Source organism: Grammomys surdaster, unplaced genomic scaffold, assembly GCF_004785775.1.
Source record: "Grammomys surdaster isolate TR1022 unplaced genomic scaffold, NIH_TR_1.0 125925, whole genome shotgun sequence".
In the NCBI taxonomy this organism is placed as follows: domain Eukaryota; kingdom Metazoa; phylum Chordata; class Mammalia; order Rodentia; family Muridae; genus Grammomys; species Grammomys surdaster.
The window spans coordinates 1867236-1883988 of record NW_021620749.1 but is presented as its reverse complement, the minus strand read 5'-3'; the positions used below and the strand labels follow the sequence as shown (position 1 = coordinate 1883988).

The 16753-nt window shown below is 47.8% G+C and overlaps 1 protein-coding gene across 1 annotated transcript; it reads left to right on the top strand.

Moving 5' to 3' along the window:
• Positions 1-2128: 2128 nt before the first annotated feature.
• Positions 2129-15877, top strand: Wrb (tryptophan rich basic protein). The gene is made up of 5 exons (XM_028752506.1): positions 2129-2275; positions 9801-9966; positions 10836-10903; positions 12289-12403; positions 14066-15877. Exons 1-5 carry the CDS (start codon positions 2174-2176, stop codon positions 14137-14139), a joined length of 525 nt encoding a protein of 174 aa, XP_028608339.1. The 5' UTR covers positions 2129-2173; the 3' UTR covers positions 14140-15877.
• The last annotated feature ends 876 nt before the right edge of the window (positions 15878-16753 follow it).

Sequence of the window (16753 nt, the reverse complement as noted above, 5' to 3'; positions counted from 1 at the left end):
AAATGTATTTCTTTATGTATGTAAGTACACTGTTGCTGTTTTCAAACACACCAGAGGAGGTCATCATATCCCACTACAGATGGTTGGTTATGAGCCATTATGTGGTTGCTGGGAATTGAACTCTGGACCTCTGGAAGAGCAGTCAGTTCTCTTAACCACTGAGCCATCTTTCCAGCCCCTCAATCTTGATTTTTAAAAAATATATATTTATTTTATGTATACAAATACACTGTTGCTGTCTTCAGACACACAAGGAAGGGCACTGGATCCATTACAAATGGTTGCCAGTCACCATATGGTTGCTGGGAATTGAACTCAGGACCCTAGAAGAGGAGTAGTCAGTGCATTTAACTGCTGGGCCATCTCTCCGGTCCTTAATCTTGAATTTTTAACATCTTTTGATTATTTGTGCTTGTGCATGCACATGTGTGTGCAGACTTCTCAAGGCCAGAGGTTGATGTTGAATGTCTTACTCACTGGGATCTGGACTCACTGATTCAGCCAGGCTCGTTGGCCAAGGAGTCCCAGAAAGCTTGTGTCTTAGGATTTTACTACTGTGAACAGACACCATGACCAAGGCAACTCTTATAAGGACAACATTTAATTGGGACTGGCTTACGAGGTCAGAGGTTCAGTCCATTATCATCAAGGTGGGAACATGGCAGCATTCAGGCAGGCTTGATGCAGGAGGAGCTTCAAGTTCTCCATTTTCATCTGAAGGCTGCTAGCAGAATACTGACTTCCAGGCAGCTAGGATTAGAGTATTAAAGCCCATGACTACAGCGACACGCCTACTCTAACAGGGTCACACCTTCTAAGAGTGCCACTCTCTGGGTCAAGCATATACAAACCATCACACTATCCCAGCTGCATGTGTATTATAGCATATGCACCACTAATTTTGTTAGCATCTTGCCTCACCAAGGACAGAGTGGTCCTCTGGGGCAGTGGGGACCTGGTTGATACTTTCCTCTTCTTTCTAAACAGCAGAGACTTGGTATTGAAGAGCAAGTAGGTGTGAGGGAATCAAGGGTTTGTGGGTGGGAGAGACTCAGACACACTACCATAATTTCTCATGAGGCTGCTTTTCCTTAATCCACCTAAATCTTCAGCGTGTACAGTGTCTGGCAGTCTGGCTGCAGTCTGGGGTAGTCCAGTTGGAAGGAAAGCTTATGGAGTGGCAGTCTTCTGGTCAGCATGCCCTTTCTTGGAGACAATTCATTTCACTGCTGGTGGTAGAACCACAGGCAGTATTTCTATATGTATCTCATTCTCAGACTAACAAAGCAGAAAAGACAGCCAACTATCTTTCACTTTATTTACCATATGTAAATGAACCTGGGTTCGTTATACTCATTATTGTCTAAATTTAGATAATTGTATTAAAAGCTCACTGTAAACTTTTTCTTTGAGCTTGCTGAGGATGGCTGGTACCTAAGATTTCCCACATGTTAGACAAGTCTCTACCAGTCACTAAATGATATCTTTTGATTAATAAACTTATCTTATAGGATTATAATTTTCTACATTGTTCGTGTTTATTAGTGCTTAGTTTTAAAATGTAGACGAATCATTTTACATGCGACAACAGGTTAGAAAACATTTTTAGTTACCTGTTATGATAAAGTAACTTTTTGTTCATTTAGAGGCTTATCCTAAAACAAATTTATTTAAGAATAAAGGTGCACTAGTTAACTTAGTAAGAATGTAAGTAGTTTTCGGTTATTACAGTTTGCTAAACGCTGTTTAGCCTCCGCGAGTGGGATGACGACCACTCGGCTACGGAAGCCGGGAAGGCGAAAGGCGAAGATAGAGCTAAGTAATACTCCGTGCTGCCCCCTAGAGGAGGTGTAGCGTGTGAGCACTGCGGCCTCTGGTGCTGGGTCCAACCGTGCTGCTGTAACCGCGGTGCGCCGGCGCAGGCGCAGTTGACGACGCTGTCTCCCAGGCGCCGCCGTAGCGGAGCTCAGCTGGAGTACGCAGGCGTAGTTGACGACGCTGTCTCCCAGCCAAGACCATAGCGGGGCGGGGCCGCAGTGCGCAGGCGCAGTAGACGACGCTGTCTCCCAGGCGCCGCCGTAGCGTAGCAGGGTTGCAGTGCGCCGGCGTAGGCGAGCGCGGAGGCGCGGTCACCATGGCGCTACAGTAGCGGTGCAGGTGCCTGGGATCCAGAATGAGCGGGTCCGAGACGGACCGCTGGGCGTGGCTGCTGGTGCTGAGCTTCGTGTTCGGGTGCAACGTGCTGCGCATCCTCCTGCCGTCCCTGTCCTCGTTTGTAAGTAGCTGCCGGGGGTCGGGGAGAGGCCGAGCCCTGGGCCTTGAGCGGTCCTTGCTGCAAGCTCTCTTCCTCCAGGTGGCTCCGAGCTTCACAGATCGCGAGTTTGCAGCCAGCTCTACTTACTGCATTCTAGAGGTGGGAGGTCCCGAACCACGGTTCCCGACAGAGGAGCAGCCCGGGCCAGGCATCCTCACAGGTGCCTGAGTGGCTGATCCCCAGTTAAAGGGAGCTAGTTCCCTTCTGCTCTATCCGTGAGAACAAGGAACACTATAGAGCAATCTACACAGGCCATACTGTTCTTCCTCACTCAGGTTTCTGTTTATGTGTGTGGGTGTTTTTCCTGCGTGTATATCTGTGCACCTTGTGGTTTCATTGCCAGCAGAGTCCAGAAGAGAGCGCTGGATCTTCTGGAATTGGAGTTCCAGACATTAGTTACCTGCCCTGTAGGTGCTGAGAACAGAACCCAGGCCCTCTACAACCGTATTCAGTGCTCTTTCTTACCCACTGAGCCATCTCCAGCCCCAACATATTTCTACATGACTTCGTCTTTCACTCATGCCTGTATAATGAAGTCTTCACATAATTCCTCTAAGGACTGGATGCAGGAAGCTCAATAAGGATTTTTCTGTGCACTGGGAGAGGGGTTGAGGGGCTACTAACTGGGGATGGATGTTCCCACACTCAATGCCCTTCCTAACCTGCCTGCATATTTCTCTTCATCTGTCTTACTATCTGTAGCCTTTAAACCTTTTTTAAAAAACTATTTTTTTAATGTGAGAGTTTTGCCTGAAGAGGAGTCAAGGGAACGCTAACTTGTAGCTGGCCTGTGTGATTTGTGAGTGAGGCCCCCCACCTTTGGGATGTGACACTGTAGAATGGGGAACACCTTGCAGGTGAGCCCACACATTTGAGATCACAGCAGACATCTGTGTTGTGAGCAGTTGATAGGAGACACTGAACGTGATGCCATCATCATCTGTCTTTCTGGAGAGGCATCTAGTCCTTCATCCCTGTAATCCTTTTGTTTGTTTCCGTGGTTGTGTCTGGATAGCAGCCCCTTGTGATTATGTGTGTTCTCATTCTGCTTTCTTGTGTAGTTTTATTTTTCCATCCTTGTGTGTGTGTGTGTGTGTGTGTGTGTGTGAAGACTGAGGTCAGTCGGTGCCTTGGCCACTCTTCTGCCTTATTCATTGAGGCAGGGTCTCTCAGTAAAACCCAGAGGACACTGACAGGGCTAGCTTGCTGTGGGGACCCTGGCTCCATATCTACACCCACCTTTCAGGTGGTTCCTCATGCTTGTATATTGAGAGCTTTAACCACTGAGACAGATCCCTGCCTTGGGGGTTCCACCTCTGTCCTGTGTCTTGTTCCCTTTGACCTCACAATGGAGCTAAGGAAACGGAACTCAGATGTTCAGGGAGGCTGTGTAGGGCTGTCCTCCTCACTGAATTGGTCGCGAGTTTCCAGTAACTAGCAGGTTGGGAGGAGATACAGATCCTGTCACCAACTCAGGGTCCTCCAGTACATGTTTACCAGACTTGCATGTGTTCTGTATTAGTCCCTTGTCACAAAGGATGGGCACTATAGTTTCACATGCCTGAGTGTTTGTTCTCTGTGCATGGCCATCATAGTTTTGAGGCAGTGCCTGGGCCTTGACCTGGGCCTGTCCCAAGTCCCGTGCTGTTCCTGAAGGTTGTATAGGCTCTGCTTTGAACCCACTGAGGTAAAATCCTTTGGCAGTGACACCTGGGGTGGTTGCTGGGTTCAGAAAGACAACGCATTACCATAGGGGAGAGGAGCCTGCCCTTGGTGTTTAGAACAGGGAGGACAAATAAGAGATCAGTTTGCCTGGTGGCTGGGTTTCCAGTAAGGGAGCTTTTGGGTACACCCTGGTATAAGGAGGCCAGAATACCTTCCTACAATGCTTAGAGCACCCTTTCCCCAACCCCCGAGCCTCTGATTTGAAGAACCAACTATGACAAATCAATGACAAGAAGGTTGGGTTGAGGCTATAGAGTGTAGCCTTTTGTACTGTGTTCCTGAGCATCGGTGCAGTCAGGAGGAGTGCACACCCTCAGTGCAGCAGGAAGGAGGGCAAGGTGCTGGGCACCCAGGTAGACTGAGGAAGGCAGTGAGCTGTGTCAGTGTCAGTGGGGAACAAAGGCTGATGACTTTTGGGCTATTTAACTCTCTTGTTGTTCTGGAGCCAAAAGCTGATGGCTTCTGGCTATTAACTCCTGCTGATAGCAGCAGGGGATAAGAAAAGAAATTTAGTTATCTAGGTTCTTAACTCTGACTGGGCTTCTAGATGGCCAGGCCAGAGGCTCTGAGTTTATTAACTTTTCGTGAGCCAGAGAGGAAGGAAAAGAAAGAAAGTCAGGCACACACACAGATGCACGTACACTGGATGAATCGGAAAAGGGCTACACCACTGTTTGCTTATTGTTCTTAGTTTTATACCTTCTCAGGATAATTGATTACATTTTCTTCTAAGCACTTTTACATTCCATAAGTTCATAGTAAGTTTAAGGTCATATTTCATGTCGTAGATTGATAAGGCTTAAGGCGTTGCAGCAGAGTTGTTTACATGTCTTTCCATTAAGCTAGTACCTACCGGAGTGAACATTCATTACTGTTACTAGCCCCACAAGTTCACTGTTAGTTTAGAGCGATAGTTGTTATGTTGTAAGTTAGCATGATTTTGTCAAGAGACAAGTCATCTTCCTTGTGCCTTACTAGTTTGAAGTCTTGTATAGATAGATTAGTCCATCATTTATTTTCTGTCCTTGCACCTACAAATAAATTGCCCATGTCCAGTTTTATGACCTTCAGTTACCAGAAAGTGGCCTTGTTCCTAACTTTGAAGGAATGCCTTCCTGGATTGTAGGTTTGTTCCAAGCCTGCTTTCTTTCCCTAGTTCAATTAGCCCACGACACATGAAGGATTACAGAGCTCTATTTGCAGCTTTCATTCTACAGGGAAGGCTTGCGGTTACTTGTGTCAGTTTAGGGGTTCTATAAAATCATGATCAGGAATTATGAAATCATCAGTTCCTCTACACAGCATTGTTACATGAAAGTACATGTTCATGTTGATCTCCAGAAAATCTGCCCAGTAGGGTGGGGTGAATTCCTGTTACTGAAGGAATCATTAAGTTGTAGAATTGTGTCAGGAAAGGCATATCAACGGTGGGATGCAGTCCTGCGGGGAAGTCTCTGAGGATTCTGTCTCTCAGAGTGCAGCCATTGCAGCCATGGAGAAGTGGTGGACCGTCTCCTGAAAACTTACTTGCCATACATAGCCTTTCCTAGATGGCTTCTGTCTAGTGCCTGTAGTTTGCCTGGTTGGAATTTTCCTGAGTGTCCTTCCCTTTAGGTTGGTCACGACATGCATAGTTGAGACTGCCTAATTTATAAAGAAAGGGATCCAGTGTTGTCTTAGGAGAAGGGGACATTGGACACACTGTGTGCTCATTCATGGGGAGGGGTACACTGCTCAGGTGCCCCTGATTTGACGTGTACAGGTGGGTGAGACTCTTCTAAGATTTTCAGAATTCCTAGGACTGGCATGACAGTCCTGGGCTTGTAGTATGCAGGTGCCTATGCCAAGTTCCTGATAGACCCTTCTCTGCTGGCAGTCGCATGTGTACACATGCTTCTGGGGCCTGGCTGGTGTAGCCTACTTCTCTCTGCTTGTTCAGCAGTTTTGATTTACCCCTTTGCTTTTTGCTTCAAGCCTTAGGTACTCGCATTCCACAGACCAGATTCTGAGCAAAGCCCTTCTTTGGGATTTATTTATTTATTTATTTATTTATTTATTTATTATACTTATTTTTGAGACAGGGTTTCTTGGCTATCTTGAAACTCATTCTCTAGACCAGACTGGCCTTAAACTGAAGAGATTGCCTGCCTCTTATTTATGAGATTAAATGGGATTAAAGACATGCACCACCATGCTTGACTGGGACAGGATTTTGTACGACTTCCAAGTGTTAGGATGACATACCAACCTGGGCCATGACAGAGCGGTGTGTTCTGGGTGGTGGGCACAGTGCTTGGCTGACAGGGCCTCTGTAGGGTACACAAATGGGGAACAGGCATTTCTGGAGGAAGTTAGGCTTGCCCAGGAAGTCGCACTAGATGACCCTGGTACTAGTTGTGAGCCTGTGCAGGTTTCTGGACTTTCTGTGTTTAGGTTTTGGTGTCTACATGTTGGTGACCTGGGTTGGTCATTTTTGAACTTGCCTGAGGAATCCCAGGAGGGTGGAGCTGGGCTGTGCATGTCATGCTGCCAGCTTTCAGACCTGTCCCTGGCTCGCCAGTGACAACATGGCCACAAGTTAAGTCCTGGACAAACATTACCTATCGGCAGGGTGTATCCTGGCCAAACTGGACTGAAGCACTGCAGGCAGGAGCACGGTGTACTTGCCCGCAGGCAGCTAACCTCCGGCCACAGGGTGGGAAGAAGGAAGCTGAGCTCCTGTCCTTTGCTCCACCTGAGTCATCTGGGTAAAAATTTCACAAACTTAGTGCCTCAGATTGTGAGTAATTCTCCCTCCAGGGCCTTTGTGAGTTGGAATCATCTGTTTTTCTTCTGAGGTGTACCCACTGTGCCATCACTGGATTGCAGGTAGCTGGCTTTGAGCCTCTCCTCCTGTAGCTTCCCAAATGATGGGCTGACAGGAGCATCTTCAGGCCTAGTGCTTCCTGCTTCTGTGGAGCCCTGGGGAGCTGGCCTGAAGCAAGAGTGGGGTCCGGGCGTGTCCATACCCCTGAGATGAGGAGGGGTAAGACCACCCCACCCTCTGCGCCTCAGAGGAGGCTAGGGAGCCCACAACCATGATGGGCATTGTATGTATGTCTTTCTAAGGTTACATCCAGCAGTATCTGAAATTCCCCATGTGTGAGGCTTCCTCAGCACCCTGACCCCAGCCAATGATGTGCATTCTCCCTGAAGACCCCTGCACACCCCCAAAGGTTTAATAATAGCCTTTGTTCTCCAAATTAAATAAGCTGTCTCACTGAAGCCTGAGAGTCTGTTTTCCCTGACTGAGGTCCCCATCCCTGACTGTTCTTCCTTGTCCACCCCACCACCTCAGGATCTGCTGGTTGTGACCACAGGTCATGCTGCTATAGGGCGGGAAAGCAGAGCCCTAATGGGATGTTTCCTGTTTAAGTTTAAACATCCTTTATAGAGTTCCTGATTTTTTGTTAAATGTAAAGTTTTCATATTTATGTATGTATTTAATATACATTGATGTGCCGGGCAGTGGTGGCACACGCCTTTAATCCCAGCACTTGGGAGGCAGAGGCAGGTGGACTTCTGAGTTCGAAGCCAGCCTGGTCTACAGAGTGAGTCCCAGGACAGCCAGGGATATACAGAGAAACCCTGTCTCGAAAAACCAAAAAACCAAAAAACCCAACCCCCCCCCCAAAAAAAAAAAAGCATTGGTGTTTTGTCTGCATGTATGTCTGTGTGTGTCAGATCCCCTAGAACTGGAGTTGCAGACAGTTATGGGCTGCCAGGTAGGTGCTAAGAATTGAACCCACGTCTTCTGGAAGAGCAGCCAGTGCTCTTAACCACTGAGCCATCTCTCCAGCCCCCCAGATTTTTTAAACTTTATTAATTCTTTGTGAATTTCACATCATGCACCCCAACCCCATTCATTTCCCTGTCCCTTCATATCTGTTCTCTGCCCTTGCAACCCCACCCCCACAAATGAAAAAATAAAAAAAAATCTTGTCGTGTTAATTGTAGTGTGTCCCACAGTGTACCCTTTGTCCACACATCTTTGCCCAGCACACATTGTAAATGTTGGTTGCAGTGAGTCGTTGGCCTGGTTTGAGGCCTCTGGCTTTGGCTACACCAACATTGGATCCTCAATGAGACTGCTCTAGGATATCCTGTTGTTGTCCTGTATCATGGAGATGCTGCAGCTTTGCATCTGCAGGACCGACCCTTTCACATGCTCCCAAAGTTCATAGGTTGGGTAGACGCTGGGGTGGGTAAGCAAGCTCAAAGCCCTGGATCTGGGCCTTGCGGGTAGCTGAGTTGATTGGCCTATCTGTTCTCCTGTACCAACACCAGCAAGGCAGAGCCTCCAATACTGACCCAGCTAACCCTCCTGAGTGCTACAGGTGGCAAGGGTCAGGGCTGACTCCAGGGAATGAGGGGTGGGGAGATGGGGAGTTGGTTCTCTGATTTTTGAATGATAGCTCTGTGACTGTTTTTTTTTTTTTTTTTTTTTTCGAGACAGGGTTTCTCTGTGTAGCCTTGGCTGTCCTGGAACTCACTCTGTAGAACCAGGCTAGCCTCGAACTCTCGAACTCAGAAATCCGCCTGCCTCTGCCTCCCAAGTGCTGGGACTAAAGGCGTGCGCCACCACCGCCCGGCGCTCTGTGACTTTTTAAATATTATTTTGGCCTTTAAAATTATATTTTTTATGTGAATGATGTTTGGCCTGCATGTATGATATGTATCTGTGTATCACCTCCATGCCCGGTGCCCATGGATTCAGAAGAGGGTGTTGGATCCCCTAGAACTGGAGTTAGAGATGGTTGTGAACCACCATGTGGGTGCTGGGAACTGTACCCCAACCCTCTAAAGACAAGCACTCTTAGCACTGAGCGTTTCTGCCCCTGTAACCATTACAGACTTTGGTCCATTCCTTTTTTTTTTTTTTTTTTTTCTCCAGGGTGGACCAGGCTGAAGCAACTCTCCCTTTGAGTGGAGAACAGTGGAGAATGAGGCAGGTTTGCAGACCCTGTTCCTCGTCCACTGTGTAGCCATCAGGGTGACTCACAGTGCTGGTCCGGCCTAGGAGCTTCAACATAGGGGTTCCTGAAGGCGCCTCAGGTTGTGTGCCTGAACTGTTTGTCTACCATCACTGCTGGGGTCAAGGGTTTGGCCCTGGCTGTAACTGAAGTTGCCTTACTTTGTGGCAAGCAGAGGGATCCTCTGAGCTGGAGGTGGCGCCATTGCTGTGGGCCAGCTAAGCTTTACATACTCTTTTCATCTTTCAAACCAACAGAGCTATTCTCTTAAAGATTGGGCAAACATGTACATTCAGGGGTTAGGCATACAGTATATAAAAAAGCAGTTTTCCTCCCGAACCCTTGAAGGTAAATTGACAGTCCTCTGCTGTTCTGTACTTTGGTGAGTGAGCAAAGGTCTTGGCTGTAATACTGGTGACACACGTGTTCAGTTTGAAGGCTTGCTTTGGTTTCCCCTCAGAGGAGAGGGCTCTTTCCAGTAGTGCTGTGTTTGGAGGGTCCTGGACAATGCTGTTACTGCTCAGCCATTGGGGCAGTGCTTCCATTTGTCGGTGAGGCAGGTCTCTGGCGATTACTGGCCTAGACTGTACCTTTCTGCACCCTGCCTTCCCCACCTAGTCCTGGGACCTGACAAGCCCTGATAGCTGTTGGGTGCCACCTGGTGGCCACCATTGCATGTATCCAGAGCACAGTTAAATCGTCCGGGTCTCAGTGAGGAAGGACACTGATGCAGGCCTCCTCCCTGCCAGATCTCCAGGGTGCTGCAGAAGGATGCAGAGCAGGAGTCACAGATGAGAGCAGAGATCCAGGACATGAAGCAGGAGCTGGCCACCGTCAACATGATGGACGAGTTTGCCAGATACGCCAGGCTGGAAAGGAAGATCAACAAGATGACGGACAAGCTCAAAACGCACGGTGCTTGTCTTGCAGCCACTGATGGTGGGGGTGGGCGGGGGAAGGGGGCTGAGGGCAGGGGGTGGGGAGGTGGGGGGACTGTCTTCATGTGTGGATTTGAGGTACATGCGTTACTTCTCCTTATTTGCTGGTAAACCCTTTGCTTTCTAGATCCAGAAATCCTTGTAGATTTTTCTTCAGAGCCAATTCATTCTCTGTAGATTTTCACTTTCAAGGCTGGCACTTTGCTTAGGGAAGTCCAGATGAACACACAGTGGGTCCTCAGGGCACTTGGCACTCTCAGGGGCATGCACACAGTGTGTAGATGGCACGGAGCAGGTCCTGTGCGAGTGAAGGATAGTGCACCCTTGGTCCCAGTGTTCTGCGGCAGGGCTTCATAGTGAAGCCCTGTCTGTCTATCTCTCCTTTTAGGGCTACACAGTGAGTCCTCCAGAGGGCAGTGTGTCCTGAGAGCCCCTGCTGGGCTGTGTAAGCTGGAGCAGGCTGTGTAGAGCACAGGCCTGGGAGGGCTGGACTCGTGCAGGAGGCTCAGAGATGGTGTAGGTTAGAAAATGGGGATGATGGGTTTGGGACTGTCAATGAGCGGCAAGCGCCTTAGGAGAAGAGTCTCTGAGACGCTTGCAGTGACTTCAGGGTGCAGTGTTAGTAGATTTCTACTTAAATAATAGCATAGCAATCCACCTTTAAATTTTGTAAAGTGCCATCCAGCGTAAGGATATGTTGTCCTGTTTGTTATTTCTAAGTATGTTGATTATGATTATGATTAGAACATGTTTAATAAGGGAAAACATTTCTCGGTTCTCAGTTCTCATTTGTGTTCTCAGTTTTGCAGGATTAATTCATGTTTCACCTTGTTTTTTTTCTTTCAGTGAAGGCACGGACAGCTCAGTTGGCCAAGATCAAGTGGTTTATCAGTGTTGCTTTCTACATACTGCAAGTGAGTGTTGCCAGTGCTCTGCACAGCTGTGATTTGTTTCCCCTTAGTCTGCTTGTGTATGTGCACATGTGTGTAGGCATTTTCCTGTGTATGTTTGTGCACACATGTGTACAGAGGTTGTCGTTGGTTGTGGTATCTTGATTACTCTCCATCTTCTATCCCAGGGCAGGCTCTGTCACTGAAGTTTGTAATCTAGTCAGTTTGCTTAGGGCCTGCTGTGGCCTCTGAGACAGTCTTTGTGGGTGTTGGGATGGCCAGCTCTTTACCTCCTGAGCCATTTACCCAGTCCCCAGTTGTGAATTCCTAAGATTGAAAATAAAAAAGCCTCCCAGCTGGAGACCTGGCTTTAGAGCTTCTTGCCTTGCCTTCCCCTAGAGGGGAATGCTCTCCCTGGGGCTGTATGTTTTCTGGTGCTGTAAGGCAGTGCTTGTGTCCTCCAGGTGGGAAACCAAAAGATTTTCTTTTTCTTTTATTTTTTTTTTCTTTCAAGACAAGGTTTCTTTGTGTAGCCCTGGCTGTCCCGGAACTAGCTCTGTAGACCAGGCTGCTTCAATGACACAGAGATCACCCTGCTTCTACCCCCTCAGTCCTGGGATGTAAAAGTATGCACTGACTTGACACTTGTCTTTTTTTTTTTTTAAATGTATTCATTTCTGTGTATGGGTGTTTTGCTTGCATAATTGTTTGTACATCATGTATGTGCCTGGGGTTCTTAGAGTTCAGAAGAGGATATTAGATTCCCTGAGACTGGAGTTAGAGACATATGCGAGTCACCCGGTGGGTGCTGGGAATTGAACTTGGATCTTCTGGAAGAGCAGGCAGTACTCTTAAAAGCAGAGCCAGCCATCTCTCTTGGTCTCCATTCTCCCCGACTTGTCCCATTACTGGCCCCTGGCATTCTTATCTGGGTGTGTGTGTTCTCTGCCTTCTGGATGCCACTTAGGGTACTCCACAGAGACTCATCCTCAGAGACTTATCCACAGAGACTCACCCACAGAGACTCAGGCTCTCTTCATTCTGAGCATTTCAGCAGAGCGTTCAGGACTACAGAAGGTGCTTCTGGGAAAGGATAAGAAGTGAAACATTAGTTTTTCACCCTCTTGGAGCTGATTGGGGTGACAGAGGGATTATGGAGTCTGGGCTGCTTTTATACAGGCATGCAGTTCAGCTGCCCAGAGGCTGTGGGCAGACTCAGCTCACTTAAATGTGCAGCATCTATGTTAAAACAGGAAAATGCCAGTTCCCACAAGAAGGCCTACCCCCTGCCACCAGTGTGTGACGGTTTGTCTGGAGCTATGTGTGTTTGCGTGCGCATGCACGCTTGTGTGTTTACTGCAAGGACTGATGGAGCCCTGAGGCCCCCACTCACCACAGCCTCCTTCCAGGCAGCACTGATGATCTCACTCATTTGGAAGTATTACTCCATCCCTGTGGCTGTGGTGCCCAGCAAGTGGATCACCCCACTAGACCGCCTGCTCGCCTTTCCCACTCGAGTAGCAGGTAATTGTTTTCTGGAAATACAGTGGTGGCAGGAGATTAGATGACCTGACTTCATCCTCACTGTCCCCTCAGCAACCTGCGCCTCCTATCCCAGCCTTCTATGGTCTGGGGAAGCTACTTGCCAGGGGCAGGGTTACATCCCTGGCACCCAGAGGCTGCTTCTCCTCCCATGGCTCCCTCTCTAAGTAGCTTGCTGCTCTTGGCTGTTGCCTTTGAGTGTGAAAGGTCTTTTGGACGCTAAAGGTTGTTCATGTCATTGAAGAGTGAGCAGACACATAGGAATACTTTTTCTTGTTGGGTATTCTTTAGACAGGGTCTCACTGTGTGGCCCCGACTGGCTTGGAGCTAGATTTGTAGACCAGGCTAGCCTCCAGCTCACAGACATCTACCTTCTTCTGCCTTCCCAGTGCTGGGATTAAAGGCATGATCCTCCATGCCCTGGCAATTTAGGAACTATTTTTTAAAAATCATGCCAGTTGGCATACTTTCAGTCTAGCACTTGGGAGGCAAGCAGGAGAATCTCTTGAGTTTTAGGCCTTCCATCTTGGTCTACATAGGGAGTTTCAAGCCAGCCAATGCTGTATAGATTTAAAAAAAAAGACACCACTCCCCCTACAAAATCCATTCAGTTACAGATAAACCCTTAATGCTGTGGTCTGTTTTGAAGTGATCGAGGTCATCTGACGTTTTATCCCTTTTCCCTCGACGCTGTAAGCCCACTCAGTAAAATACCACAGTGGGCGGCTTATACACACAGACTGGGTATTATTAGGACCCATTCAGTGGTTCATAAATGGCACCCTCTCTAGGGTCCTTGGGTGAGAGGAGGAACATCAGACTGCACCATGTAGGCTTCTTCCTCAGGCTGCCGTGTGATCCCAGCCTCTCTCAGAGGCCCAGAATACCACTGTCCCCAGGGTATGACTTTAGTGTGTGAATTAGAATCCATACTTGTAGGTCATAGCATTCCACATTCAGTAGCTGCTTGTCATCTGAATTTTCCTGTGAGGACACTTTTTTGGGTCCTGATCTTTGCTAGTAGAAGTACTGCTGCTGGATGTGACGGCTTATGCCTAGAATCCTAGCCCTGGGAGGAGGAAGAAGGGGAGGGGCCAGGGGAGGGGGGAGGGGGAGGGGGAGGAGGGATTGATATAGCTTCAAGGCCATCATGGACTACAGTGTAAAAGCCTGTTAAAAAAAAAAAAAAAAGCAACCTGCATATTCTCGCCAGTCATGGGTTCTAATGTGTGGTCCTACAGTGTAGCTGTGTTGTGTTCTCGACCTCCCTCCCCTCTCCCCTCCCCTCCCACCTCCCCTCCGCCTGTTGGGCTCAGGCCTGAGGAGCAGCAGACCACCTTTGGCAGCACTCTGCTGAGCTGTAGGCCTCACAGCCTGGGCGGGGAGGTTGGGGATATCTTCACTCTAGGCCTCAGAAAACATGAATTTATTTATAGTGCTTTTGTGAGAAGTGAAAAAGGAATAGTGGTACAGGTGTTCTTCCAGCCTGTTGACATAGACCCAGTGAGTTCTCTGTCAGGAGGTGTACATGCAGCCCTGTCTGGCCGTGTCTAAGGAGCTCCTTCTCCTGCACCTCCTCCCTGTAGGTTGATGGTAACAAAGGCTTGGCTGCTGTGCCTCTGACGTGAGTTTCTTTCTTTTCAGGTGGAATTGGAATCACCTGTTGGATCTTAGTCTGTAACAAAGTTGTGGCTATCATTCTCCATCCTTTCAGCTGAGGGGAAGGCCAGCTACAAGTCTTTACAAAAGGATTCTGATAAACAGCAGATTGCACACAAGTCCACAGATTGTCTTTTATGTTTTGGAATATGTTTGCTTTGATGTGTCACCTGGGATTCTTGCTGAAGTCAGGATTTTCTACACTCGCCATTGAGCCAGAAAGACCAGTTACAGCACTCGCGTATCGTCTGACACAGCTCTCGGTCCATACTGACTGGGAACCACCAAGCGGCATCTGCTGGGGCTTGTTCTGAGCATGGTTTGGGTCTGTCATCAGCTGCAAAGTCAGACTTGTAGCAACTCCTATAGTGTCATTTTTAATTTTAGAAAAACCCACATTTTTCGTAGCACTACTAAACCTCCTTTTAATTTCAGTTACTGAAGGTGACATAGGCTAGTGGCTGTCTGTGCTTGTCCCCTTGAAATGTCACACATAAGTGTATGAAAAGTATTGCCGTATGGCTAAGCTTGTTAATTTTTCATAGTGGTTCCTACATGTGTTCACAAGACTATGTATATTTTTATGTAAAGCATCTCAAATGAAGTCTGTCTTTAAAGCACTGGGTGTTTATGCTGTGCAGAGTGGAACAGGATCAAGCACGGTGCAGTCTGATCCGGTTCATCTGAGACTCCTTAGGCTTGTGAAGATACTAGGCAGAATTCTGCCTTTGTTTTTGTTTTTATTTTTTTGTTCTGTTTTTTGAGACAAGGTCTCTCAGTGTAGCTTCGGCTGTCCTGCCTGAAATTATGTAGACCAGGCTTGTCTCAAATCCACAGAGATCCACTTGCCTCTATCTCCCAGATGATAGAATTAAAGGTGTGTTACGCCAAGACTGTTTTTGAAGCACTTTTCCTAGTTACAGTATTTGCCAGTGCTAGTGTGACTGTCCCAACAGCCTTACTGCGGGAGCAGTCCATCACTGCCTGGGCTGCACAGAAAAGCTCCCTGTCAGCACTGGCTGTCCTGGAATTACTACGTAGACCAGGCTGACCTGGAATTTACAAGAATCCTCTTGTCTCTGCCTCATGGCTGCCGGGATTTAAGTCATAGCAATGGGTTTTGAAGGATCATATTTATATTCTTGTGTTTCCTAATGATCTCCTAAGTAGCTCTTTGTTATTCTGACTGTACTGTGAACAGGCCAAGTGTGTGGCTCTTGGGTTGACTGTAGACCGAGTGCCACCAGAGCAGGCTTGAGAGTCCATTGATTTAAACTCAGCAGATGCTGCAGGTAGATCCACAGTTACTTGGCTCTATTTGTAATGGGCACAACGGAGTGCAGCAGTGGGCATAGGCAACATTGCCAGGAGAACCTGCCCGCTAGCTCCAGCATGCTCACCACAAAGCAAGCACTTGGTCTGTACAAGATTAGCTGAGGACCTGAGGAGGTTGGGGCAGAATCTGGGTTCCCTCCAGGGATTCAGCCCTTGGGGTGGGGGAGGGTGTATGTTTTCCTCCTTTCTGTAGTGAGCCACAGTCTGCAATGGAGCTTTTTGCCCACATCATTTAGGTAGCCAAGGTCAGCATCCCAAGGCCACTTAGAAGGGCAATCAGAAGAAAGTGTCCCGACCAGATGCCTCTCACAGGACTCATGATTTTGGCTGACCTGAAGGAACGAGTGACTGTTAGTGTCCCCTGCGTGTAGTGTATGTAACACCAAGGAGGGGATGTCACTGTGGTTCCCCCCAAATTGTAATTGTTTATTAATGGGTAATAAACGTTGAGTTAAAAAGGGACTGGGTGCCTTGGAAGCGTGCTTCTGTCTCCTCCTGCCTTGGCACTTTCCCAGGCTCCACTGTTACCTGCTTCTTAGGGTTCTCCAAGATGGTCCATGTTTATGAATGTTGGTGTGTGTGCATTTAAAGCCTTTAACATTTTTTATAAAAGGAAGTATCTAAAAAATCAGAATCTCTAATTTTTTTTTATTTAAATTTAAATTTTGAGATGGGTCTCACTGTGCAGCCCTGGCTATCCTGGAACTTACCATAAAGACCAGGCTGGCACATCCTGCCTAAGAGATAGCCTGCCTCTGCCTCCTGAGTGCTGGGATGTGGGTAGAGGCTCTACACACAGCTTATATCCAGTATACCCCATCATCTCCATCACCACCACCATCACCATCACCATCATTATCCCTCAGCAGGCATTATACCATTGGGCCACACACAGCCCTTGATCTCAGTTGTTAAAGTGTTAATACATACTAGCCCATAAACATTTAGAGACAGTGTGAGCAATTCTAGATAATGATTAAGTTGTTCTAGTAGCTAAATGAAGGCAAGTTACACAATGTAGACTGGGAATACAGACCCTTTATAGTCCAACAAAATACTGTTAGAATCAGACCTGAGCAGCCAGCTTGAACATACAGTTGTTCTACAACAAGATTAAGAGAAACGGTCATTGTGTAGCAAAAAGAAATAATAAATCTCAACAATAACAAAATAATAGACTTCTATACAGGCACGGGGTGGGGGGGGCTCACAAAGGCAGGCCACTTAGATGTCTTCAGCTCAGCTGAGCAAGAGACCACCAGCAACGTCTCACGAGGCCAAGCCTGAATCCTTGTACTGTCTTTGTGTCTGCTGGCCATCTTGCTGATCAGTAGTACC

What these genes read in the sequence shown, in the direction of transcription:
- Wrb (XM_028752506.1), top strand. Translation starts at nt 2,174, where the DNA reads ATGAGCGGGTCCGAGACGGACCGCTGGGCGTGGCTGCTGGTGCTGAGC. An exon ending in TGCCGTCCCTGTCCTCGTTT is followed by an intron (nt 2,276 to 9,800) that starts GTAAGTAGCTGC and finishes CCTCCCTGCCAG; the next exon opens with ATCTCCAGGGTGCTGCAGAA. An exon ending in CTTTCCCACTCGAGTAGCAG is followed by an intron (nt 12,404 to 14,065) that starts GTAATTGTTTTC and finishes CTTTCTTTTCAG; the next exon opens with GTGGAATTGGAATCACCTGT.